Here is a 27915-nt window from a genome sequence, read left to right on the forward strand (position 1 = left end):
TCATTAATAACATCTTACATTTTACCATTGGACCCCTGATAATTTTATTAAGGCATTTAGAGACACAAATAAACCATAAGGATTTAATATGGAATTTAATAGTACTTCCTTGCATGCTAGCTGCACACAAAAAAGGAAAAATAGGTTACCACCAACAGTGAAAGAGTGGTTGACCAAAAATTTGTGGGGGTAACAATGTTTGAGCTTATGAAATTGATTAGAGTAAAAGAAGGCACACAAGAAAGAGAAAATATGAGAGATAAATGAAACCTTATTGAATTTATGAAAAATAAATATAACATAAATTTTGAACGGCAGTTTTTTCTATGTGATATAACATTAACTATAACATTTATAATGTATTTATTATATGGAGTTTATCTTTTGTAGTTATTGACTGCGTGTACATGAGATTTAATGAAGTTTGTTTATAAAACTTAAAAATACACAATTATAAACAGTGAAAACCATAAATAAAAAAGTGTAAAAACCATGAAATCAGCTTCATTTCTAAAAACGATGCAAACATTTTAAAAATCCAGTTAAAAATTATAATCTGGAAACAATTGTGCATTTTAATAGTAAACTTTTTTTTTAAAGGTCTAGATGGACTTCGAAAATTTGCTTATGATAGCAGATAGATATTGCCAGAATAACTCCCCCCCCCCTGTATTTACTATTTATATACCATCTTTTACTCTAGAGAGTACCAAAGTGGTTTACAAGCGAAAAACAAAAACAAAAAAACCCTCCCCAAGCCAGACACATAATATAACAACAAATCTTAAACCTATCTGTAAAAACCATATCAGTAAAATATTATCAATTACAGCAGTCAGGATGCTGAAAATTGGCCATACAGTCTGGAAATGCCTGAGCCAAATAGCTAAGTTTTTATAGCACCCTGGAAGCACCAGAAACTCAATTCCTGCCTAATCTAATCTAATTTTTCCTGCTTGGCATGGGGTTGGACTCGATGGCCCTTGTGGTCTCTTCCAACTCTATGATTCTATGATAATCTCCAAGAGGAGAAATTTCCCATGTTGTCCAATGATGGCCTGCATGACCTAATTGCCAGCCAGAGATCCTATCCTGTGCATCTTTACAAGGACATGACCCTCACTGAGCAAAAATTAGACCGGATGCATTGTTGAACCTGTCTCTCAGGTTCCTCCCCCAGCTATCATCAGTAGCCATTTCTTCAGGCTAAAAGAGAGGGAGAGAGATGGGATTTCAGGTTAGCTCTGCTGGAAGACCAGGAACTTTTGGCTGCTCCTCTCCTTAAATGATTTCCATCCCAGAAGGTCATTATGAGAACTCTGTAACTAAGAAATAGTTCTCTGGTTCCCCCAGTCCCGTATCTTTTCTGTCATGTTGTTTAGACTGGAAGCCTCTGGGAATCGAGTCTCTTATCACTGACATTTGCAAGTCACTCTGGGACCCTTTATTTGCCTTGTGGGAGATAAAAATGTTTTAAATAAGTGAGCCCTAAGGAAAAATTGTACAGCATTGAATTGACATTCCTTGTAATTTTGAAGTAGGGTTTTCACTTGTGGAAAAAAGTTACCAGTTAGCAGGATCAGCTACGAAGGACCTCTGTTTATTCAAAGACATGATCATAACATGGGAAGAACCTGTGGTGTTTTAATCCTTTACTATGCGTTGGAAATACCTACAAGAAAATGGTGGAATAGGGCAAGCTATCTAACCTATGTTATAAATTTCAAATACTTTGTGAGTTGCTCAGTAGTTGTGTTGGTGCCACGGATGAGGGTGGCATTTCGGGTGGTGACTCAAGACATGGTCTTCTCCATGGCAACACCCCATTTGTGGAACTCCCGCCCCAGGATAGTGTGTCCGTCTCATGTATTGTTGGTGCTCAGCCAGATGGAGGTCATATTTTGTTTACCCAAATTTCTATCTCTTCTGTATTGCAGCATTTGCCAACCTAGGGTTCAGCTGCAATGACTGAGGCTGATGGAAGATGTAAACCAAAACATTGGGAAGTCGTTGGGTTGGGTCAGGCTGGATCTGCTGGGAGTTTTGCAGTAGCAAACATCCAGAAAACAGGCTGGGGAATTCTGGTCTATCATAATCTCAGGTGCTGGTATTATTTGTATTAAGTTTTAAAGGATGTATTTTAAGTAAGTTTTTATTGCATAGATTGGCTTTTTATGCAGCTCAGCACATGGGCTCCCATGGGGAAAAGTGTGGTATTAAAATAAAATAAAAATACGAATGTGGTCTGGGACTGGGGGTTGGGGGAGACTATTTCCTGTTGGATGCCCTACAATATATATGTTGAAACTGGAATAGCACCATTTCCTAAACCTCTTGCGTCTCAAAGTGTATTCTTATCAGAGCCTTGCATCTTCTGGTTTCATAGTTTTAGAAACATTTTGGTCAAATATTTTGGAATAGGGATCAGCAGTGGAACACTCCAAGGCAAACAGAGTGCCAGCTGGCTGCCTTCTACCAACACAATAGAACGGAAACAGTCATAATGTGATGACCCTAGTGTGTTACCTCCTATCCTAAGAGTGGGAACCTCAGCCTTAGCGTAGTGGATTTATCTAAGCCACACACCCTCTCCAAATCACAATCATCTTTGTCTGGCTGGAATTTGTCCTTGAACTCTAACAATGCTTCTTGCTTGTCTGTGTGGAGGATGCAGAGGGGTGTGTGTGTGTAGAAATAGGCTACTGTACAAAGGTAACATTCACATTCAATGCTCAGCTTGTTTTTGCCTCTAGCCACACCTACCATTGACATGTGGCCCTCTGAAGGTTGCCCAGGAGGCAGTGTGGCTCTCAGATGAGAAAAAGTTCTTGACCCCCCCTCACAAAGCGGTCCTTCCATAAAATTAGTTATTTACCAGTGCATTTTGCCTTTGTACTGGCTCTCAGTGAATAGTACAATATAGTACAGTAACTGACTTTCCCATATAGACTTGCCTGCAGGAGAGGCACTGCTGTTAGATCTGCCATGCTGTGAAGTTCATGGGGTGGTGGTTCATGAGAGGACCTCCTTTGCAGTCGAAAGCCCTCCAATACAAGATGTGCCTGGCCCCATAATTGTGCATGTACTGGTGGTGATTCAAGACAATCCTTTTTTTGCGCAGGCCTTCTTTTAGGGAGTTGGGATAAGATCAGAATTATCCACCAGCACTAATTCTGCAGTATCATTGCTGGTTTGGTTTTGCTGTTTTACACATTTTGTTTTGTGTTTTAGTGCAGTCTTCTCTAAGCTGAGAAGATATAGCTCCCATCATCCCTGACCAACGACTACACTGGTTAGGGTGAACAGGAGTTGTAGTTCAAAACCAGATGTTGAGAAGTCCTGGTTTGTTTGCATTAGACAAACAATATTTGCTATATTAAACTGCATATAACCTGACCTGGAATTGCATGGTCTGTGTGCTATAGATCCATATAAATGAATCAATAATTGAGAGAGGTTTGCCACCTAATGTGCAGAACAGAAGCCAAAAGTCTACTGATGGTTCCGGAGGAAAGAAAAGTGCAATTTATTCCTTTAATTAATTAAGATTGCTTTTCTACACACAGGCATCTGGGAGAAATCCACATGGAGTTTAGGGAGGATTTGTTCTGAATAGACATGCACAAGATTGCACTGCATATGCATTTATTACATAGCTGCAAAAGAGTCGAAGGCGGCATATCTGCAAAGAGTGAACTAATTTTGCCTTCAGGAGGTTGGTTAGGCTGAGAGACAGTGACTGGCCCAAGGCCATCCAGTGAGTTTCATGGCCCAGTCCAGAGTTGAACCCAGATCTCACTAGGTTCAAGGACAGTTCTATCCACTACTCTCCGTGCTAAATACAGTCTGCATCTGCCTGTGCAATTTAAGATGCAGAATCCTCAGGATCTTGACAATTCACAGTATTAATCCTATATGTCACTTTGTTTAATAACTGCTCAAACAACTGCACAGTATCCTCAGCTACTAAATTAATGTCCAAATAATAACAATAGTTATTATTAGTAATAAAAATATCCTCTACTAAAAGTGTTCTGGCTTAGAATTTAAACTGACAAATTTATTCCATAGTCAGTCAGCCGTTTCTGCTGCCGCTTACATTATCAGAACAGTTCATCCTAATATTTAATGTAATTTTCCTTTGGCCTGACTAAAAATATATATGCACCCATACCTTTGTTTATTATTTGATTACTAAGCACTTGATGCCTGGCAGATCAGAAAGTTCTGCCTGTTGGCTAATTCACATATGAAATGCATCCCTCTGTGTTGTTGCCATCGTCTTATCAGAATGGAAGAACAGATCAGACCAAAGATTCATCTTGCCCTGCAACCCATTTCTAACAGAGGAGAGTCGGATGCCTCTGGCGAGCTCACAAGAACAACAAAGTAGATAGGGAACTTTTTCTACCTTGGTCGTAATACTAGAAACTAGAGTCATCTGAAACTCTGAATGTTGGAAGATTCAGGACAGAAGGAAGGTGTTGTTGTTTTTTTGTGATGTTTACAGAATCATGGAAAGCCTGGGCTCTTTGTCAGGTATCAATCTCCTCAAGGGGATCCTCAGCATCGAATTCAGGGGCCCTGCCTGTTGAACAGGAGCAACTCTCAAGCTCTCTACCAAAATGCTGTTGAGCGATTCACGTCACCCTGGATGCACACTGCAATCAGGTGGCCCAACTGCCTGCCACTTTGCCAGTGATGGTGTTTAAATTCCCAAGAACGTTGCAACACAACACTGTGACACTTCAGGAAATGCTCCTCATAAATCCTAATTAAGGGAGACAATAAAGCAAAATTTTACAGAACTTTCACACATAAAATTGGGCCTGGACAGGTTCCAGGTTTTTTTCCCCTCATCTGCCACCCAACAGTCAACTCGCTGTGTGGTTGTCATGTGCCTGATGTGAACACGGATGACCTCAAAATGGCCTTCGGGACAATCGTGTGTTGAGCAAAGGCAACCTCAGAACTCGTATTTAACTAAGTTGGGGAATAATAATGGAGAAATCCTTTGTTGATGATGTGTCTGCAAAGGCAATAGGCGTTTTAAGAGCGATGGATGTCAGTCTTACAGGCTTTTGGGGAGAATTGCAATTTATGACATGTTAGGATAAACAGTTGGATTATATTTCTGAAAAACGTGTTCCATCAGGTAAAATCGTTGTGATTATAGGCTCTAGTAGTTTAAGTAAGGAAGTTATGCGCTAAAAGGTTGAAATTGTAAAACACGTTTGCTTGTGCTTAACTGCTAATCCTTCCCTGTATCTATGTTGAATAAACTACAAGAAGATGAGAGAGAGGAAAAACCACCCCTCCTCCTCAGTATTAAACAATAAAGGCATAGATGGCACGCTGTTTCATCTTGATAAACAAAGGCAGCTATGCTGTTTTCTTTCAAGATGTAACCGTCACTGGTCTTTCTATTTTGTCTCAGTGCGGAATAAGAGTTAAGAAACTAGTTTCGTTGATTTCAATGTGGCTAAAATTAAACTGATGCTTAACTCTCGTTGAAAGCAGTGGAACTGGGGAAATGCTTAAATTTGGCTGGGCTGTACCTCAGTTTAAATCTTTTTGTGGTTTCCACCCCCCTTCCTGTAGAAGGGGGGGGGGACTTTATAATTCTGGCTGAATGAACTGATCAATGTTTATATTCATTATAAGTCACCCACACCTTTTGGAATTCCTGCCGCAAAAAGTGTCTCACTTTGTGGGTAACCTGGTTTCAAAGAAAACAAATAGTCTGTTAATTAAAGCAAACAAACAAAATAGATGTGCTTGACAGTACTGGACAGCAGAATAAAAAAGACCCTTCAGTATCTCGCTTTATGTAATTTATATAATTTAGATGTTTAGGGTCTCAAAAACAGATGGACAAGTACTTGAAAGAAACAATAGAATAACTGACCCATGCATATTAGAAGTTACAATCAAGCAATTATTTGAGCTCAATAATGAGTTGGAAATATTTATTTTAGGCTAACTAAATGGACCTCATGAGTCCCTTTGTGTATCCACATATTGTGCCAATCAGAAGCATGTGCTAAAGCCTTGAGCATGAGGTAGAAATTTTCTCCGTAAATTTTTTCATAAATAAATAACTTTGCTTGTGGAAAAAGATAACCCAAAACACTTTGCTGCATCTTTGTTTTGTTTTTGCTTTTATCAAGTTCTTTGTGGCTCTTTTCCCAGTTAACTTTAGCTGCTTATTAATTAGCCTGTTTTTGATATTTGGTTTATTTTAAGGGAAAATGCTGTAGATGTCAGACAGACTATTTTAGAGGTGCTTTGCTAATACAGTTTTTCCAGGATTTTCCTTTTGGAAAATAATACAGCTTGGCCTTACTATTTATGAAGTAGAGATGTGTGTGTTGGGTGGGGATCATTCTAGCATTTCGTTTTTTAACCTGGCCATGTAAATCCTTAGGAGTTATTGTCCGAGTGATATGTTGGAAAGGATACGGGCATCATTTCAAAAAGTTTGTGCTTATGGTAAGATGCGTTAGTTATCAGTAATTTTACACAATAGTTTTAAGTGAATTCACATCTGGGGAAATTGGGGACAAAGTTACAGACTGAGCTGTTTGAACCTTTGTTAGAATTTCTTTTTCAAAATCACCTTGTGATGATACTGAAGTCCATATGAAAGGGAACAGAATTCATTTTTGTAAAGCCTGATTCTATCAGTGCCAGGGGCATGTAAGAAGCAATCACCTCTATTTTTTGTTTTATACTTTCCATTCACAGTGCCAGCTGACAAGCTTGTTCAGGCATATTCAGTTTGCTCCCTCGCAGTCGAACCCATGACCCAGTTAACCCAAGGGACCTACTGTTTCACCTGATTCATATTCCTGAACCTAACATGATGCTACCAGATTAACTTACTTGCATGTTGGGTCGCAAGTTACCTAGAGACAAGATTTTGTTTAGTTTAAACTAAGTATTCTAGAGTCTTCTAAAACCTTATTGATGGAAAAATGAACGCCAGTCCTTGTTTGCGTAAATTATTCCAGACATTGTCTCTGTCTAAAATTTCTTCAGCAATCGGATTTAGAGCTTAATAAAATAAAACGTGCAGATCTTGCTTCCCCAAAGAGTGCTTATAGTAGATATTAGCAATGTACTACAGTAAATTATTCCACCATTAAAAATGCAAATAGTCCTTAGTAACAGACTTTAAATTCCACCACAGATATGAGTATTACCTTTCTTAGCTTCCCCAACTGAATTTCTGGTGATGGAGTATATAATCAGTCCTCCACATCATGTAATGATTCTCCTCTCCCTCTTTAAAGTAACATGGTATATGTCAGATAAAGCAACTACATTTTACTTACCTCACAAGTTCACCTCTTGCCTGTGAATTATTGCATTCGTATTCATGAAGTGCTTATCAGACAAAACCTACAAAAGAACATAAGTAAGCTTGTGGGGTGGGTGGTGGAGGAATATGAATTAATGAGTTAGTTTACACATCTTCCAGTATATTATACGAAAGATAAGCAAACGATTAATCTAGCAAAATAGGCCTTGGTTTATTTCAAATTAATTTTTGCTTTGTTTGCTAAATTGAAATATTTTAGTTGCATTGTGCGCCCCCTCCCCACCACCAAAAGGACACTTTTCAGGGAAACATTGTATATGAAGTGAAACGTATTTTGTGCGAAATAACTTTATGTCTAGCTAATAATTAGCTTTTTCATGCTTCCTGGCTGGATAATCTCTTACTAGGAGCGAGAATAAACTAGATTACGACTGCTTGAAGTCTGAAGCCAATTTAAAATGTATTACAAAGGGGAAGAACACCACAGCAAGTAATCTATGGGGGGGGGGGGAAGGGTTCTACAAGTGTCCCACAAATGTTTGCCTTCTTTTAGCACCTCCTTGTTTTACATTGAAAATTGTTTCACAGAGAATTTTTCCTTAAAGGATTTTTTTTTAAAAAATGTCATAGACGGTTGGTAATTTACAGTATAGGGAATCTGACTTTTGTTAATTAGAAGTTTCCATACAAGAGCATACTGTATATAACTGTACACCACCTATATGATAAAACCCTTCAGGGGCTCGGCACTGCTGTTCATACGGCGTCTTGCTTAGGGTTGCATGAAAAAGAAATGACCTAATATGAAAAACAAGCAAACGAAAGTTACTTGCACCACTAACCAACTCTCGATTTGGGCTGTTAGATGTTTTCCTAAGTCTCTCTCTTTCCCCCACAGAGCAAGGGACTTCCAACCATAAAATTGCATGCAGGCTCTTTTTCATGCTGTGACTTTTCCAAATCCATCTTTCCCAAGGCAGGCAGCTGAGGATCTGATCCCTCCTGTGGAAAGGTGAGCTCCCAAACTTGCACCAGCCCTAGACAAGGCCCCCCCCCCCATTCAAAACCAGGGGCAGCTCTTTCGCACTGCAAGTTCAATTCCTGGCATCTCCAGGTAGGGAACACCCCCCCCCCATTTTAAACAACCGTAGAGCCTCTGTCAGCATTGAGGCAGCCAGTGGGCTGACTGGGTGCAAAAGCTTCTCTGAAAACTTCCTGTGCGGGGCATTTCTTTTTCTTTCCTTTTAAAAAATGAGGAGGGTTTTTTTTGGGGGGGAGGATAAATTCTCCCTCCTTTTGCAAAAGTGAAACCCACTCCCCCACCCCGCTTCCCTTCCCTCTCCCCGCCCCGGCCGTCAGGGGCAAAGACGTGTGAATGATGTGATTCTTCCCCGGCCACCTTCGCCTCGTGGGGCTGCTGCTGCCGCTGCTGCCGCTGCGAATTGCGCGAGCGAGAGGAGACGGAGGAGGAGGAGCCGCCGGAGGAGGAGGAGGAGGCCGGGCTAAGGCCGGCAGCGGCGAGAGGGGACGCCTGCACTGTCTCTTTAAGGGCTCTCCGTCTGGGGTGGCGCTTTTCTCTCGCTAAGGCTCCCTTTGATATTAATAGTGTTGGTGTCTTGAAACTGACGTAATGCTCGGAGACTGAGGTCCTGACAAGCGATAACATTTCTGATAAAGAGCTGATCTCCTTGCAATCTCCAAAAGCCTCCTCGCCTCTCCTCCTCCTCCTCCTTTTTTGGGGCTTGTTTGTGCCACTAGAAGCCAGGCTCTCTCTCTCCCTCTCTCTCTTTCCTTTTTCATAAACATAACCAGGCAGATCGAGGTCCTCCTTTGCGCTTCCCCCTTTCTCTCTCTCTCTCCCCATCAGCAGAGGGGGCGAGAAGGGGGGGGGTTGTAAAAGCAAATCTTTATTTTCCCCTCTCTCTTTCTCCCTCCCCTTCTTTTTCTTCCTGCTTTTAACCCCCGCTTCTCCCTCTCTCTCTGTCTTCCTCCTCCTTTCTCTTCCCCCCTCCTCCTTCCTTCCCTCTCTCTTTCTCTCTCTCTCTTACCCCCCCCCCCCCGCTTTCCACCTCTTCCAAAATAATCCAAGATCAACTCTGTTGCAAACAACAGAAAGACGGTTCATGGCTCAAGCGACAGTTCCACCATCTTTCAAGCTGCTCCGGTTATTATTATTATTATTACTGCTGATTAATCAACAGGTAAGTGGTGGTGGCGGCGGTGGGAGATGTTAAAGAACCGGGCCTGTGGGGAGGTGGGGGGCTGGTTTGAAAAAGAACAACATCAGGGGCTGTGTTTTGTGTGTGTGTGGTTTGTTGGGGAGGGCAGGAGAGGTGGAGATCGGAGGTGGTGGGGGGGGGAGGAGGAAGACGAGGGGAGGGGAGTGGGGGGCCGGTTGCGCGCAAATCCTTTCCTGCTTCTGGCGATCACTGCGTATGTGACTCTGGTTTTTTTTTAATTTATTTATTTATATATAAAAAAGAGATATTCTCCAAATGGTATATCGCCTGTGCGTTATGTCTGCGTGCGCAATGAGAAATCAGAGCTCCGAATCCAGGGTGCGTTGGAAAGAGGGGGCGAGTTTGGTGGTGTTGTAAAGAAGGGGTGTTGTAAAATAGTGCAAAAGAAGTAGAAGTGCATGGAGGCTTTTTTTTAATTTTTATAAAAATATTTTTTGCAATATATATTTTTTTAAAAAAATAAAACCTCCCTCCCTCTCTGCTTGGCCTGGCTTTTGTGGGTCAAAACCATGTGTTGATGCTTGGGAAATGGGCGACTTGAAAACTTGCAGTAGCCCTGTTGGTGGTGGAGTCAGCGGGGGTCAAGTTCAGCAGCCGAGGAGAGAAGGGAAAAAAGGGAAGCCCTTCCCCCTTGCGCTCCCTCTCTCCCGCCCCCCACCCGAAAAGAACTTCTGAAGCTGCCGGTGTCTTTCCTGACTCCCCTCCCTTCCTACGTGCATAGCTTTGATTTAATTCCTCCAACTCCCCCCCCCCCCCTCAAATGTAGGAAAGGAAAGGAGGGGTGGAGGGGAAGAAAGCCCAGAGATATTCTTAAAAAGAAAAGTTTTGCCAACCTTGCACCCAGAGAGAGTGCAGAGACCCTCCAGAGTTTTGGCACCTTTGTGATTTGTTCCCAGAGGAAATTGCTTTCTTTTAGAAGGATAGAAGAAAAGGGAAGAATGGGGACTGTGAGAAAAAACCAGTCTCAAGAGGGAGACCATCATGAAAAGTAGTAAGTTCGTGGTGGGGGGGAGGGAGGAAACTTTATTATTATTATTATTTGCGTTATGTGTGTGTAACTTGTGGATGGGGAGAGAAGTGTGATGGGTGTTGCGTTAATCTTTTAGGAGATGGGGAAGGGGAGCACTCTCTCCTGGTCTCTTACCACCGACACCCCCCAGCAAAAGAAAAGGTGATGTGCTGGTAGGGACGGCATCTTTTAAATGAGTTTAAAACTTTCTCCCTTGAAAGGCCAGGACCCCTGTTCAGCTCTCTGAGTTCCTACAAGTTACTTCGTTTAATTTTCAGGACCCCCCCCCCCGCAGCAATAATTTGCTTACACTTGAGATCCATGTGGCAGATTTCCCCCCCACCCAAGGACTGAATGAATGGAGAGGTGGAAACTTCCTAATACTTTAAGAAGGAAAGATTGCAGTTGTGCTGATAGTAATTTGGGATAAACATACCGAGGGGAGGGCAAGTGGGATGGTTTGTTATTAAAAGCTCCAGGAAGAAGCTCTCGCCCCCCTTTTTTTTGGGGGGGGGAAAGGGGTACTGTGCAAACTTGACACTTTCTACCCCATAGGTCTTTCCCCCTCCCTTTCTCTAATCTCTGCCTTTGATCATAAAGGGACGCTTGCTAGATTTCACTAGCACTTCTCAGGGTCGACTTGTGCTCTGTTGTTCAGGAGAATTTTCCTCTGATGTTTCGGTAGGTTTGAGTTAGTGCATTCCTTTTATTTTTATTTTAAACCACTTTCCGGTAAACAATGTGTTATTTAAGGCTTCGGTGCCTTTAGCAACTTTTTTAAAAAAAGATTGAGAGAACCAAAGTACGTACATATCAATGTAAGTTGCTATGTTTTTTTCCCAATCCGCAAATGTCAACCTTCTAAATTTCATTGACTGAAAGAGAAGGAAGGAAAGAAAAAGAAAAAAAAAAAGTCAGAGGCCAAGTGATGGAGTAAACACGAGGACTCATAAGGAACCTTCTTTCCATTCATCCTTTTGCCAATGAGCAGGAAGTACTGTAACAAAGTTGGAAAAAATACAGTTGAGGAAAAAGTGCAAGTGGGAATTGGGGAATCAGCATTCTAGTGGACAGCTATTTTGTGTGTGAATACGTGAGCTCCTTGTGAAGTGAATGCTCCTTCTTGCTAAGGATCATAGTAAATAATAATGATAGGATGGGAATCCAGACTTTTGGGTGGGACTTGTGTTTTCTTCTTCCTTTTTATTTAAACATATTTAACAGACTCTTCCACTACGTTGCTGTTGGAAGAGTTCATTTGCTCTTCTCTTGGCATTCGTGGTTTTAAATATTACACACACACACACACAAAACACAAAAGGCAAGTGTTACAAATGGTAAAGTGCAATTCATTGGTAAAAGTTAGTCCCTGAATGGGACAAGCAAGGAATTAAGTTTACAGTTGTCCTTTCTGAAGAGAAGGCGCAGCTTGTCCTCATCTTCACAATAGTCCATTAGGTGAGAAAGCCTTTTCAAGCATTTTCGCCAGAGTGACAAATTAGAATCTTAGGAAAAGCAAACAACTCTAAAGGAAGATTTGTTTTTTAATTTTAAAAAAACAAACTTTTTTTTTTTACAAGTCCCATTGCTCATGGATGTAAATGCAGGGCTTTCATGAGAACACCAACTATTTCCTGTAAATCGTGAAGCTGACAAAGCCGTCTGGAAATGATATCAACATTTTGCAAGGTTTTTTTTTTTTTTGGTTTTTTTTTTACAACTGTAGTGAAAGTTTGTTACAAATATAGCTAATCCAAACAAATGGAGCACTTCACTTTCCCCGCTTTAAAAGAAGACATAAAGGCCTTTCTGTTTCCTTCTTTTTAAAAAGATGTAAAAGTTGGTTAAGCTGTGTATTATAGAGGACACATCACCAACCATTAGCTTCATAGAAATCCTCAAAACCTGCAGTGCCATATTCGTAATCAAAAGGGAGATGATTAAGTTTAGAGCTGTCTCCAAGAGGAGGAAATGTAGTCCTCAGCTTACTATGCTACTTCTGGGTGTTGTGGACAATAGTAATAAGAATATAACATCACCTTTTAGGGAGACTGTTCTTTTAAAAAGATATATCTTAAAGCCAGCTTGTGATAGTTTTCTAGTAGTTTTCAGACTACATTTCTTGGATTAGGAGGTGATCTCAGGTAGATCAGATAGCAATAAAATGTACTGAAGCTAAAAACTTCACTACACAAAATACATTTTGGAGGTTTAAATCAATAATCAAATGGTAGATCTTATTCTTATAAAGGTATCGTATCGTAATTGCCCCCGCTAAAAACCTTGCAGGTATAGTTTTGAGGTGTTTCAGCCTCAACATATATGTTTTCATTTGTGAAGTATAAGCTGTTATGGCAAGGATTTGCTCTAGAGTAGTTTGATGACATTCAAATTCCTTGCTCAAAGCCAATACTTTCCTTAGAATGCCTTTTAAAAATGCCTTTATCTCATAAAGGAAACAATAGCTTTTCCAAGTATTTGTGGAATAGCACTGTGTATAGTTTCTAACTGTAAATAACACTGTTATTTTAACGTGTGTGTGTGTGTGTGTGTATCAGCACGAGGTACTTAATTATTTTGTTTATTCCTATGAAGTTCTAAGAATCTAAGTAAGTTCCACTGAGTTTACTGATTTACTTCAAAGTAAATGTGCACAGTGTTTCAGCCTTAATGAATGTACCATATCTGCTGTGCTTGAAGAATGTGCCTGTATACATATAGACCGCTTGCGTGCTGCAGCTCTGCTCATTAAAGACAGTAAAAGCAAAATTGTTGAAGAGCTTCTGACAGTGGCTGCTCATTAGATTTCAGCATTCAGACAATATTTTGTTGATTGAAACCATTAAGGAGTGTCTTATGTTTTTCAGTCCTTAAGGTCTCAATGACTACTTCCTTCTTGCTCTTGTGGTTCGAAGATAGTTTGCTATCTATGATTCTATGCTTTGTGTGGCCATTTGAAAGTGACCTTCACCTTATGAAAGGTAGAAGTGTGCACAAGTTAATAATTTCAAAAGTTTCTTTAAAAATATTGATGAAAGTGAAAAGCATGGGTATCACCATTACTTTTGCACGGAATAAGGAGTGAAAGCTTCAAAGTTTGTTTTGAATGTGTTTGGATATATATACTGTTGACCTATCGATATTTGACAATTCTTAAGTAATAATCAATCAATAGACTTTATTTGCGTAGCTACAGATCTTACCTGTAGCTACAGTTGACAATCTCGATTGTCGTTTCTGAATGCACCAAACTAAACGTTGTTTAAAAGTTTATGGCAAAATATTCATGGAGGAAGTTCATAGTTAAACGTATTCTAACATGTCAGGTTGGGAATCTGAAAAAAGTAATTCTCTGTTTACAGATAAACCAAGTGGGAATTGGTGACGTTTTCAATGTGCTTTCTCTTGTAACAAACCTGTGGGCCATGGTCATGTGTGGATTTAAGTTCCACACCGAATTCAGTGAAACTTAACTTTTGCCGTAATGTTTTTGGGATCAGGCTGTTGGTTAAAGCATTGGCTCCGGACAGCGATATATTCTGATATTCAGATTTTTGGTTTGTGTGTAAAATGAAGCTATTCATTCCAGCAGACTGACAACTTTCCATTTGCTGTTTGCCTTTGCTTAATTTAGTTTCCTCAAGACAACTAGTAAGGTAGTTTAGATTTGTATTTTTGGCAGTATTGGGTAACCATAAATGCAGAGTTTTCTGTCCCAAGTATTGCACCTCGCAATTCACAACGTGAGTAATTCAAATATACAACTGTATTTCCCGCCCCCGCCCCCCTAAAAACACAGGAAAGTCTTTGTTGGTGAGTTTCAACCTTTTGAGGTTCTCAGGTTAAATGGAAGTCTAGGGGTTGCCTTTTTCAGGTGTTGGTAGCTATTATCAACTATTAGTATTGCTGTCAGTCAGCTAAATAATTTCATGTGATTAATTATCTACCTTTTAACTGATTAGTTAACTCTTTGGATAACAGTTGCGTATTTCCAAGACACCTGCATATTTGCAATTTTCTGATATGTTGGAAGACAGCTTCCACTTGTTAGAAAGAAGGATCATCTTTAATATTTTCCTTTTCATTTCTTATTTCAGTAGCACAGTGAAAGCAGGATTAAAACAAACAAAATCAATTTTCAGCCCCACAGATTTAATGCATCACGATATCAGTTAATCAACTTAACCTTCACTTGATTGATCCACTGATTCGACTCTCTTAACAGCTAATAATTACGGTTTTTCTTATTAATACCACTGAATAAGGTATTGATATTTGTCTGTTCCTAAATATACGTTTTATTCTAAGCTGTGAAGTGTACGTGCACACACACTTTTAAAAGGGGGATATTTTTAAAATCTGTATTATGCTTTCTGAACTTCCTCCTTATATATTGTTACAACAGAGTTATGATTTAGCTGTGACAGTTTAAAACCTCCACCCAAATTTTGATAGTTCTGTGATTACTTTCAATTTAATGGAAGATGAGAAGGAAACCCAATTGTTGTTTAGTTTTATTGACTTTTGACAACTTTTGAAAAAAGTGCGTACAAGCAAGGAAAGCTGTCCCATTAACTTCAATAGGATTAAGAGCACAATGCTATGCATGTTTACTCAGATACAAGGTTTAGTTTAATGGAACTTTTCCTGGTAACTGCATAAGATTTCAGCCTGACAGCATGGACCTAGGCATGTCTCCTCAGAAGTCCTATAAAGTTCAATGGGAGTTACTCCCAGTTAAATGTGCATTGCATTATCCCCCATTGAATGCAGTGGAGCTTCCTTTAGAGTAAACCTATGCTAGGTTTATTGTGCCAGAAATCCTAGTGCAGTGATTCATTATCTGCATAATTCACCTAGATTTGAAATGGCTGAATTTAAACCAGTTTAATCCCAATTCTGTTGAAAAACCTGAATAATCTTATACCCTTCTTTATGATCGTAGAGTATATTAATGCGCATGGGACTCTATTAGTTCAAATAAGTGAGTCAGGGATCCAGTTTATAGTGGGCACATTACAGTTTATTAAAACAGTTAAATCACTGTATTCTAAATATTTACCAAAGGTGTAACTGGGTTTTAATTTTAGATATACATTCACATTACTTTATATAAGTGTCTTTGGAGCTATCTATTTAGAAGGGTTTGTGGAAGTTGGTGTCAGCGGCCTGCAGCAATGGTTGTCCTAAAAGTTTTCCCCAACTATTATTTAAAATGATAGTGTACAGTTATAGCTTGCAACTGTGTGGCCCGATGCCCCACTTTTCAGCCGGAAAAATTAAAGGGAAGTGTGCGACTGGGCAGTATTCCACGGGGATATTGAATATAAATTTCTTTTCTTGATGGGTGTGTGTGTGTGTGAGAGGGGAACCCTATAATCGTTAGCAATTGCTCCTGGAATCATTTGGAAAGCCTCACTCACCTGAACATCACTTGCGCATTCCCACTAGTTCAGTTGCCTGGTTTGCAGCTTCTTCCGTAGTCTCTGTGTGTGAATGAATCACTGAGATGTCCATAAAAATGGTGGCTAGCTTATAAAGTTACATGGGGGCAATGTTGTATGTGTGAGGGAGAATAACATGTTAAAGAGACTCTCCTCACCACGTGTCTCAAATTCAGCATGGTTTTCCGTATGGCTCAACAAAAATGCGCGCGGAAACGTCTTGCTGCCTTTAGTAGCCCGCTTTGTAGTGTCGCATAATTTCCCCATCGGAGTTGGGCATGTTCTAGGATGTGAATCATCCCATAAAATAGCCTGCCTGAAGACTGTCATTTGTTAGTATTGATAACTGAAAGGAGACACATGCATGCACAAACTCCAAGACATGCATGTGGACCGTGGGAGGACTGTGTGTTCCTTGCTAAACTGATCATTTAAGACCATCGGGGAAAGTCTGCTTGTGCCACTGCAGCCGACATAATATCACAGGACGGTAACCCCAAAATGGGTGATTTCTGCCATTGCCCCTTCCCTCTGCCGTATGTGAAGCGTCATCCATCAGTTCCTTCAGACTTCTTGTGAAGGCATATCTTTTTGCCCAAGCTGCCTTTGACCCGTAAGACTGGACCTTTTTATTACTGGATTTCTGTTGGGTTATTATTATTTTTAAAAACTACTTCACATTACTGTTTGACCGTTTTTATGCTTGTACCTCTGTTTTTATGATACTGTCATACTGTTCTGTGTTAGATTCCTTTGCATGCCACTTAGGGATTTTGAAATATTAAGCGGTTGAGATAAGTTTTAAGTAAAATTCTAACAACCGCTTTCCATTGGGGGGAAATGAACTGTGCTGAAGTTTTCCTTGCGTGTTCTATTCAATCAGCGTTTTTTGTGTGTTTGCACAGACATACTCCAGTTCCAAAACTGTAGGCAAATCAATAAGATTTCCTCTCCCGTTAATTTTTGCCCCCTCCCAAAACCAGATTAACGTTTACTTTCCCTCCCAAAATTTAGTTGATAAAAATATTTTAATTTTTCAAAATGTACCTAGCTCTTTTAAAAAGTGCTATAAACCCTTTACAAGAGGCTAGACACCTTCCCCTGGTGGTTTTATTTATTCAAGAAGGAAACTTTCTCTCCCTCTTTTCTTGCACGCGCTCTCTCCCTCTTTTTCTTGTTTTCTTTAAACCGACTGACGTAATGCCAAACTTTGCTTTAAAAGAACAGACAGAAGTAATTGGTAGCTTTTAACTTTTAATAATGTTCTGGATTGGTTTTAGTGGCCTAACTGCCATTTTTAAAAAAGAACTCAAGTAAAACCGGGCTTGAAGCCTGAAGAAGAAAGACCCTGTTGATGCAGTTATTTTTATTCTTGTTTTTTTTTCTTTCTTAATAAAAAAAATCATTCCTGCTGAGCTTTGCTGCGTTTCTCCGAATGCGTTTTGTGAATGCTGGTGCAATTTAGGTTATGCTAACTTCAGACTGACTGAGAAAAAGGAAAGTGTCCCCACAAAGTTTTTTAAAAATGTTACGGCTCTTTTCGCCCCTCCTCTTTAATCAATCTGTATTAATTTCAATTAATAATCGCTACTCTCAGGCCGTTTAGTACTACTACTACTACTTCTTTTAAGCAACGTCAAGGAATAATTTACACCTGTTATTCTACAGCAAGAAACATGTGAGGAGGACAATGGAAAAAAAACTGCCTGGGCAAAAGGGGTGACCAGCCTGTTCCAAAACAACCAAGCACAATTTAAAATAAATTGATTCATTCTCTCCCCACCCCCCAAGTTGCTACTTATTTTAAACTTCTTTTGAAAGTCGAACAACTACTGAGACAGGAAACAGTCGACCATTAACATATGCTGCATAAGACAGTAATTTAACTTTTTTTTAAAAAAAAAAGTTGGGGTTTTAAAAACTTATTTGCTTTATCATCTTCCACAATCACGTTTCCTCTTTCCATTCTCCCAGTTGGGCTTTTCACACCAGCCCGAGCTATCTTGTCTGCAACTGGATTAGGCAAGAGGCTTCATGGGTGAAGTTGGTGCGAGACTTCATTTGTTGGCAAATTAGAAAATCTTTCAAAAGGCCAAGTTAGTGTGTGCCAGTTTTTCCTTCCTTTAGGGGAGGCACTCCACCCATTTGATGGGTACCCCACCCAGAAGTAGAGAGCTATAATTCAGTGGCACTGCTTTTTTAAAATGTCAGCTCTCCCTGGAGTTCAAACCCTAGTTTTGCTCTTGAACTTTAATTTCTGCGGCTCTCTATTCGAGAATATTCTCATTTGTAGAAGGCTTTTGTTGGGCTGCTTATGTTAATTCTCATTTGGGGGAAAACTCATTCTGATGTGAGTAGAGCTTCATATTGATTTTAGGATTGACATGTAGGGTTGTGGGTTTTTTTTGGGTGGGGGAAGCTGGTACAACTGTACTTTTAGGCTAGAAAATAAATTTAGATGGTTATTAACCTTTGATCACCCACTCCTATGAGATGGAAGTGCAGACATTCAACTCTTTGTTAATATATTTTATATATAATAACAGCAGGATCGGCAAGGCACTTGTAATGAAGTATATGATTTAAGTTGATACACTCTCATTGAAGGCAGTGAGGCAAAACTGCTTTAATTTTAGCATTTCACGTTAACTGATTTTGTAGATCAGGCTTTATATAAATTTTCTCGGTATCCAATACTTCTCTGTATTTAAATCAATTTTTTTCCACACACAAATCTGCAGCAGTTATGTTTATTATGATCTGGTTTTGCATCTCTTTTTACCAATTAAAACTGGGAAGCACTCCAATTCCCAAATCGGTGCCTATCACGCAATTGTAGATAATATCAAACAAATTTATGCTGTAATCTTGAAATAGTATAGTGTAGAAACATTTTGCATACAGATTTTAATAGAATTTAACTGGGAGTTCTTCCAAGTAGGCTGAATACTGAGTGTCGTTACTCTCCTCCAATTCTCTTTTTAAATGTTACTTAAATTCATCACTTTGATAACAGGAGGGATTGGAAAACATATCTTCCTCAAGGCATGTAGGATATACAACGCTTGTGTCTTCCCGGTGTTGATAGTTCATATACGTGGAAGATGATACAAAAAGTTCATCAATTGTGCTTATGTTCCTGTGCAAGATTTACTTAAATGCTATGTTTCAGTTTTGCCTCAAACCATTTTAAATCACCTCTGGCCCAACAATCTACTATTTCTAGGTTCCTGAGAGATTAGGTATGACAGTTTCTATTATATAATGAACAGCAGTATTGTTTGAACAAAGGTAACATATTTTGATTTGTGTACTTCCCCCCCCTGCTTGGCAGTTGGCAGTAGCATTGCTCTAAAACGGGGAGCGTAAATATCTGAATATATGAGACCTATAGAACAGGAGATGTTTTAAAATCACTGCCGGTATGATACATGATACAGCACAAAGTGTGTGTATATGTTCCTTTCTTATATGTACACAATGTACCTGCATACTATTCTGGCCTTTATATGTTCATATATGATGTGGTTTTTTCAGCAACTTCTGCTTCTCTCATCTACTGTTGTAAGTGCATCCTTTTCCACATCACAGAAATGCCGCACAAGCAATGAGGCAGAGCTGTCGGCAGTTATCTGTAAAAAGGGGGCGTTTTACAGAAAATGGCCCACATTAGTAATTCTCTAGAAATATGTCTCACAAGTCTGTTTTGAAAAGAGTAATATTTAAGTCGTTTGGCTTATGTGCAAAACAGACCAGTTAACATCTAGGGCTGTTGTTTTGGCCCCGATAGACACAAAATGTCTTACACTAGGCCATGGGTAGGCAACCTAAGGCCTGGGGGCTGGATCCGGCCCAATCGCCTTCTAAATCCGGCCCCGCGGATGGTCCGGGAATCAGTGTGTTTTTACACGAGTAGAATGTGTCCTTTTATTTAAAATGCGTCTCTGGGTTATTTGTGGGGCTTGCCTGGTGTTTTTAGATGAGTAGAATGTGTGCTTTTATTTAAAATGCATCTCTGGGTTATTTGTGGGGCATCTGAATTCATTCATCCCCCCCCCCCAAAAAAAATATAGTCTGGTCCACCACAAGGTCTGAGGGACAGTGGACCAGCCCCCTGCTGAAAAAGTTTGCTGACCCCTGCACTAGGCAAATAAATTAACATTTTCTGACACCTTCACAGGCAAAAATGTGTGAAAAGTGATTAGTTTTTCCCTTTGCCCTGAAGGTCATATAGCTCTGGCTCCACTGGACAAATTGGAAGAGTGAATACAAGAACGGACAGCAGTCTCTAGCCATGTTCTGCCACCCAAATTCCAGATGTTCAGATCTTCGAGTGTCTCTAGTTATGGTAGGGGACATACATATATGCCGAAGATCTCTTTATCAAAAGACCTAGCCCATATGTGTCAGTGGTCTTTGAACTATAGAGTGCATCAGTATTATTTGGGGGCTTGAATATTGTGTACCTTCTTGTGCATGTGATAGGATTTAATTCTATGGATGTTGAATGAACATTTTGTAGGAATGTTTCTATATTTTTATGGTAAATATTATGAAAATGAAAAAGTGCTTAACAACCACAGTGTACAGCATAGTATTGCATCCCTCAGTTTGGACCAGTTGGTGGTTCAGGTTTGGATTAATTCGCTGGTACTTAAATGAAATTCTCTTTAATGAAATGTTTGCACATTGTGCTTGTCCCCAAACACCCTCTTTCCTTGGTATGTAAATAGTTCAGATGCTATATTACTTGTGTAAACATAACACTGTATCAAGCATATACTTTTTAAAAAAAGTGCTACGAGCTACTTAGTTTCTTTTTAAAAGCATTTAAATAAATATTATAGTATTTTGATGCAGGCACAATTTTGACAGCAGTTGTTTAGTTGCAAGTAGGATCTTCAGTAAAACTGAAAAATAACCTGTTGTTTTCATCCTACGGTGCCTTGCTTGAATTGGGCTATGGATTGTTTAGTTCCAGGAAGCCATTTTCGAAAAACTTTTTGGAGTCCAGTGTGGGCTGGTTTGGGTGACAGTCCTGTTAAGTTCCACATTTAAATCTGAGATGAATGAACTCATTCATCTGATCTGTAGTCTCACACCTAATCCCCCCCCCCCACATATTTAACTGTCAAATTGCACTATTTAAAAAAATCTATTGTTTGTTGGAATGTTACATGGCATGAATAGTGCTGGATATGACTCCTTTTCAACCCCCAGCCCCCAAAGCGTTAATCGATAATCCCTCTCTTTCCTTTCACCCCCCCCCTAAAATTATTTTGTTTTTAAGATGTCTGTTTGCAGTGCTGCAGCAGTGTTGAAACACAGTAGTTCGGTTTATTTCCATCAGGAATCAATGATGTGGCATTTTTCATTTTATATAGGTACTACTCTCTCATCCGCAGAGCATGCTATATATTTTGTGTTCACTCTCTCGTTATGCCTCCATTTTTATCCTTGCTTCTCATGTCTTTTTATGCTGTGTGTATATAAACACAGGGCATGTCCCTTCTAAAAATACATGCAAATTAAGTTCCCTTAAGTGTTGCACCTTTTTTTTTTTTTTACACAGAAAACCCCAGTGCTTGTTTTGCTGTTTATGAGGCTTTAATATGTTCAAAGTGTTTATTGTGATGTAACGAGAATTCTGACACAGATACTAGTGGGCAGGGAAGGGACTGGGGAGGGGGGAGACACACCCTCAAGTTCCACTTTTACTCATGACTAGTTTTGTAAGGTCATTGCGACGAGGTTGTTTGTCAGTTCTGGAAAAGTTTAGAAATCTAAGCAGATACTCAGTTCACTTACTTTAGAGCTGTTTATGCCATTGGGATAAAAACGTTAAAAGGTAATGGATTTGGTGTTTGGGTTTGATTTGGCTGTCTGAATTCTTTTATGCATGTTTGGGTGTGATAAAGATAGCTTGGTTAAGGGTAAAAAAAACGATTTAATGTCTTAATCTAAGGTTAGGATTAGTCTTTTATAGCTTAAGCAACTGGTGGCACCTTAAAGCATTTCATCAGATGCGTGAAGGATTATATATTACGTATCTGACGAAGTGGATTGTGGTCCGTGAAAACATATGCCGTAATAAATTTGTTGGTCTTTATGGTGCCACGAGACTCTGTGTTACAAGTGTTATGGGTTGTTCAGTGTGCGTTTAAATGAAGACCCAAATGTTGGGTTGGCCCACCGGCTAAAGTGGAAAAATGATATTTTTCACTCACTAGTTCGTGCCAGTAAATTGTGCTGAAAGTGCTCAACTTGTTTTCTGGAACTCCCTTAAGGGTTTTCCATTCTGTTTTTGTTAGCTGCTTCCCATTTTCACCTAGGGACGTGGGTGGTGCTGTGGGTTAAACCACAGAGCCTAGGACTTGCCAATCAGAAGGTCGGCGGTTCGAATCCCCGCGACAGGGTGAGCTCCCGTTGTTCGGTCCCTGCTCCTGCCAACCTAGCAGTTCGAAAGCACCTCAAAGTGCAAGTAGATAAATAGGCACCACTCCGGCGGGAAGGTAAACAGTGTTTCCGTGCGCTGCTCTGGTTCGCCAGAAGCGGCTTAGTCATGCTGGCCACATGACCCGGAAGCTGTACACTGGCTCCCTCAGCCAATAAAGCGAGATGAGCACCGCAACCCCAGAGTTGGTCACGACTGGACCTAATGGTCAGGGGTCCCTTAACTTTCCCATTTTCACTATTGCTTGTAGCAGGCTCCTGGAGAGTTTGTCTGGGCCCCGGGGTGGGAGTTAGAATAAAGTTATGAACTCAAAGAAAAGCAGCTGGTCCCTGGGGGGGTGGGGTGGTTCAGCCAGCTTAGTCCTCCAAGATCCGGGGCAAGTGTACCCAACTGTCCTGATCTTCGGCTGGTAGGAATCCTGTCAGAGTACTTTCTAGGTGACTCTCAGATGATCTGTCTAGCCCTAGTGGTGCCTTGTACTACACTCACTGCTAAAACCATGGGAAATGAGTTTTGAGGCCTTCCAACACATCAACCCTCTATTTCAATATATGTTGGCTTAATCAAGACTGCCGTCTCAGCAAACCTATATTCAGTGTGAAATAAAATTCATTTCAGTAAATCTGTATCGTATTTCCAAACATGCCAGACTGGGTGTGGATGTGATACAGTGGTGCCCCGCAAGACGAATGCCTCGCAAGACGGAAAACTCGCTAGACGAAAGGGTTTTCCGTTTTTTGAGCTGCTTTGCAAGACGAATTTCCCTATGGGCTTGCTTCGCAAGACGAAAAACGAAACCATCTTGCAAGTTTGTTTCCTTTTTCATAACACCGTTAATACAGTTGCGACTTGACTTCGAGGAGCAACCCATAGAACGCGGTGTGGTAGCCTTTTTTGAGGTTTTTGAAGACTTTGGTGATTTTTGAAGCTTTCCCAAAACTTCTTTTAAACTTTTAAAACTTTTTTTTGGGGGGGGGTTGGATTTTGGGTTGGGGTGTTTGGAATTCAAGGACTTGGTGTTGGGGAGGGGTTTGCAAGAATCTGGAAGCTTGTGTGTTTTTTTCCTGCATTTTTATGATTTTCTGTGACCATTGGGCCACTCTGCTGTTTTTTAAAAAAAATTCTGGATTTGAATTTCTGTGTGGTGGGTGGCTGGGGGAACAGTTGAGGAGGGGGTTCTTCAGCAAGAAGCAAAGAGTGGAAGAGGAACCTTCTTCGAGTTGTCCCCCAGAGTCTTAGAAAATGTACTGTACACCTTGTTGATTTTTAAATGTTTTTCTGTCATGTTTAGAAACTTAATTTATTGTTCCTTCAATTTTTGAAATGCTCTTTACAGTATGTGTGACTTTAAAGAGCACTTAATAAACTCTTGTTGTACCAAATTTGGCTTTGTTTGGACTTTTTTTGACCATAGGAACGCATTAATTGAATTTCAATGCATTCCTATGGGATTTCGTGCTTCGCAAGACGAAAAATTCGCTAGACGAAAAAACTCGCGGAACGAATTAATTTCATCTTGCGAGGCACCACTGTATTAGTAGTGCAATACTATACATGTGTATTCAGAAGTAAGTCTCGCTGCTTTCAGTGGGGTTTGCTCTTAGGTAAGTGTATATGTGACAGTGGCATAAGGAGTGTGGCACGTTAAAACTGTTAAAGAGATGTAGCGTCAGGTCAGTGCATGTCAGAATTACCCACAGAATGCCAAGTTTCCTTCTTAACAGCAAATAACTAGTGCTGCTTTGCTCTTGTTTTATGGAAATGAGCGTGATTGCTCAGCTGAAGTAAAGTGTGATGAATGAATAGAATGTGCTCTTCACAGTTTTAGTGCCCATTGGGAGAAGTTGGTATAGGCAAGGAAGCTGGTTTCTAACCAAGAGTCTTGGGAACATAGGAAACTGCCTTATAGCAAGTCAGATTACTGGTCCCCATAGCTCAGTAATTTCTGCACAGGTTGGCAACAGCTCTCCAGGGTTTCTGACGGGGGATATTCTCTGTCCTACCTGGAACCTCCTGCAAACAAAGCTACCAGTGTTAGAAACTGAGATATGAAAGCTAGGAGCTGAATGGCACCTTAAACCTAGGTTATGGGCGCAACAACGGAATGTCTAGGCATGCTTTTTTAATAACAAGAATACAAAGCTGTAAATGAATGAACTGCAACTAAACTATTTTGTTCATTTTTCACATGGTCTAGTCCTTACCCTCCCCACCCACCCCTGTTATTCTTAAGAGGGTTTCCAGTCTTCAGAGAGTAGCTGGAAGTGGGGAGGCAGAAAAAGGCCCTCCTTTTCTTCCACTCTGCAGTTTTAATCTGAAATCTTAGGTGCAATACTGCGCCCAGAGCTCAGAAACTGCTCGCGCTAATGAAATTCCCTGTCTCAAAATGTGCCTAGAACAATGGGAGTTTTGAACACTGGAAGCTACTGCTCTCCAATTGAGCTACACCCTTCACCGAACAACTGATGTACATTGAAGGGTGGGAGGAGTCTTCAAAACAACTGTTGTTTGGGTAAAATAGTTTTCATAGGCTATTATTGGGCAGCCATCTTCTAATGCAGCCTTTCTCAACCTGTGGATCCCCAGATGATGTTGAACTACAACTCTCATCACCCCTAGCTAGCAAGGCCAGAGCTCAGGGATGATGGGAGTTGTAGTCCAACAACATCTGGGGACCCACAGGTTGAGAACCACTGTCAGGCGGGACACGATCCAGTCTTGTTTGGTGAGCTGCAGTGGGAGCAATAGTGGTCAGTGCTATCCTTTGGTAGAATGGGGTGAAGAGTATAGAGCCCTGATATCTTGCCAAATATCACCACTGCGTCTTGCCAGCAATATTACTGTTGGGATTCAGCGACTCCTTTGGATCACTGACAGCTTGTTTAGCTTCTTTATCACTTTCTGTGAAGGTACAGAGGGGAAGCTTCCTCTAAACTTGACTGCTACGATAATCTAGGGAGATACTTGCCACTTACTTTTATCAAGCCCTGGCAACTTAACCCGGCTTTCAAAAACAACTTTTACTCCAGGTTTCTTGTAATAAGAGCTTTGCTGGATCAGACCAAGAGTTCCCAAAAGTGGTAATCCGGATCCAATTTTGGGTAGCTTACAAGTAGGAAATGAAAGCAACCACACTTTCCCCCATGGTTTGTTTCCTTACAAATGGTGATTCTTTAAATAGATTAATTTCCCACCTTTCTTCAATAGAGCTCGAGGTGACATACAGAGAGTTCCTAGGCAGTCTCATCCCAAGTGTTGCCCAGCCCTAGATCTGGCTTGGCTTCAGGGAGTTTTCTGAATCATCTACTTTCAAACTCTATGAACACAGTGGCTCAGTTTGGGTAATCTGACTAATAGCTGTTGGTGGACTTGTTCTCTCTCTCCTTTATTATGGGTTTCATCTTATTCAGTGTAGTGCCTAAATCTCAAGTTAGTTGCACGGAGCATTCTTCCAAGCCATTCTGTGAGCTGGGAGTTCACAGTAGTGTAGTTCAGAAGCTAAGAATGTTGAATATACCCAGTTCAAATCTTAACACCAATCATTAACTTGCTCAGGCTGCCGCCCTGCATCTAATTATTTGGGACTAAGTCTTCCTGGAATCAGTAGGGTTTACTTTTGAATCAACATGCCTGCGAACAGGCTGTGTTGCCTTGGGCCAACTATTATATCTCAGCTTTGGCTCCAGCCTTCTTTATAGGGTTAACAATACTGCCCAAAACTGTCATCCAGTTTTACCTTGTGTGAAACAGGCTTCCATTTTCCTGCCGCATTCTCAGAGCACTTTAAAACTAATTTGGAATTTCTTTAGAATTTTGGCTGGCATGTGGTTCTGAGCTTACCTTATCACTGCAAGGTGCCCCGAAGAGGTCTTTCCAGGATATATTTCTCCAGCACTCAGCAGCCTCCCTTGCTGCCTACCCTTCTTGATCTGAAAAAAGCCCCATGGAAAGCTTGGGCTCCCTGGACTTTAAATTGAAGTGTTGGGACTTGGGAAGGCTGGAGAGTGCTGGTGAGGTGATTTGTAGAATGAAAGAAAAGTGATTTGCAAACACCAGTCAGCCACCCCAAAGTTAAGGAAAATGTGGCAAAACCATGCACTCCATAAGGATTTCACAGAAACATTTTCTCCCATTTGAAAAATCTCAAGTGTAATTTATTTCCTCTTTGATTGAATGGTAAAGGTAAAAAAAGGTAAAGGACCCCTGGATGGTTAAGTCCAGTCAAATTTGACTATGGAGTGTGGTGCTCATCTCTGCTTTCAGGCCGAGGGACCTGGTGTTTGTCCGCAGATAGCTTTTTTGGGGGGGTCATGTGGCCAGCATGACTAAACCGCATCTAAAATGTGGGAGAATTTTTCAGCACAGCACTAAGTGTTAGAGCTTGCAGATGCGTTGCTTAACACTAAACAGCAGTTTAGAGCTCTGTGGATGAGCCCGAATGCGCAAAGTCTGGGGCTTCCAAACTTTTCTTCCTTTTCTTCCATGCCACCATGGGAGGAGAACATTGCTGGAGTATATTTTCACTTTTAAGGAATCTCCACTTACTATTCCATTTGAACCAAGGATCCTGGTTTAAAATAAAGATGAACTTCATAATTAGCTTCATAATCTACGATTTCAAGTTGGCTTCCTATGAAGCAAGAGTTTGTTTTAATAAAGTTCCTTGATTCAAATGCAACACTAAATATATTGGGCTCATGGGAACAAGATCGAAAAAGTGGGATGCACGTAAGCTTGATGCTTTGCTTTAGACCATTAAGACCCTTTCACCTAATATCATAGTTTACCCATGGTTTAGTGTTGCATGTGGACGTATCCATTGTAACATAATTTGGACGTTACAAATGCTAGGTATTATTGCTGCTGCGATCAAACCTCAGTTGTTGAACGTAATCCGTTCTGGGAGTCCGTTTGACTCCCGAAACATTCGACAACTGAGGCGCGGCTTCTGATTCGTTGCAAGAACTTCTTGCACTCAAGAGGAAGCTGTGTCGAACGTTTGGGTTCCAAAAAAGCATTCGAAAACTAGAGCATTTACTTCCGGGTTTTTGGCATTTGGGAGCCGAAATGTTCGAAAACGGAGCCATTCAAGAACCGAGGTTTGTCTGTATTTCTTTCCAGTTGCATTGTTCTTAATGGCCCAGGCAAATGAAGAGATAAATGGTATCAGTTGGAAATTAATCTTGAAGGATTGTAAATAAATTCAGTAATGAAAGATGTGTTGTGAATGGGCTAGTGGATGCGGCTGAATATTTTAAAATACAACTTTTCAAGGAGCCCTGGTGAAAGGTACATGCCCACCGTGCTTGGATTCTCTTACTTTGAAAATAAGTTTTTAGAAATTGGTACTTCAGAAAGCTTTTGGAAAATGGTACTCACAAATACTGGGGGAAATATAAATAGCAGCAAATCATTGGGCATAGGTCTGGCATATGGAGTCTGAT

At 40.5% G+C, this 27915-nt stretch overlaps 1 protein-coding gene and 1 long non-coding RNA gene across 17 annotated transcripts in view; one reads left to right on the forward strand and one right to left on the reverse strand.

Annotated features, from left to right (window-relative positions):
- Nucleotides 1–1021: 1021 nt before the first annotated feature.
- On the reverse strand, nucleotides 1022–8336 carry LOC310713244. 4 transcript variants are annotated; one of them, XR_014529137.1, is made up of 4 exons: nucleotides 8167–8336; nucleotides 7338–7404; nucleotides 5675–5719; nucleotides 1022–4771 (listed from the first exon to the last, which is right to left on the reverse strand). It is a non-coding gene; the product is annotated as an uncharacterized lncRNA (long non-coding RNA). The 4 variants fall into 4 exon arrangements; XR_014529139.1 differs by having other exon boundaries at nucleotides 8043–8336; XR_014529136.1 differs by lacking the exon at nucleotides 5675–5719.
- Nucleotides 8337–8812: 476 nt separating this feature from the next.
- TRPS1 (transcriptional repressor GATA binding 1) overlaps nucleotides 8813–27915 on the forward strand; it is a 231496-nt gene continuing 212393 nt past the window's right edge. For 3 of the 13 annotated variants that reach the window (XM_083516523.1, XM_083516534.1, XM_083516526.1), the window contains exon 1: nucleotides 8830–9525. Coding sequence is in view for 1 of the 13 variants with exons in the window: in XM_083516532.1 (XP_083372658.1) it covers nucleotides 10546–10555 (10 nt within the window). In the remaining 12 variants the exon portion in view is untranslated. Of the gene's footprint in view, nucleotides 9526–9695; nucleotides 9758–10377; nucleotides 10556–16357; nucleotides 16631–27915 lie in introns of those variants that run through there. The other 10 variants (XM_083516529.1, XM_083516527.1, XM_083516532.1 and 7 more) reach the window with 7 other exon arrangements.

The sequence above is a fragment of the Podarcis liolepis genome (assembly GCF_965112155.1).
Source record: "Podarcis liolepis genome assembly, chromosome: 8".
Lineage (NCBI taxonomy): Eukaryota > Metazoa > Chordata > Lepidosauria > Squamata > Lacertidae > Podarcis > Podarcis liolepis.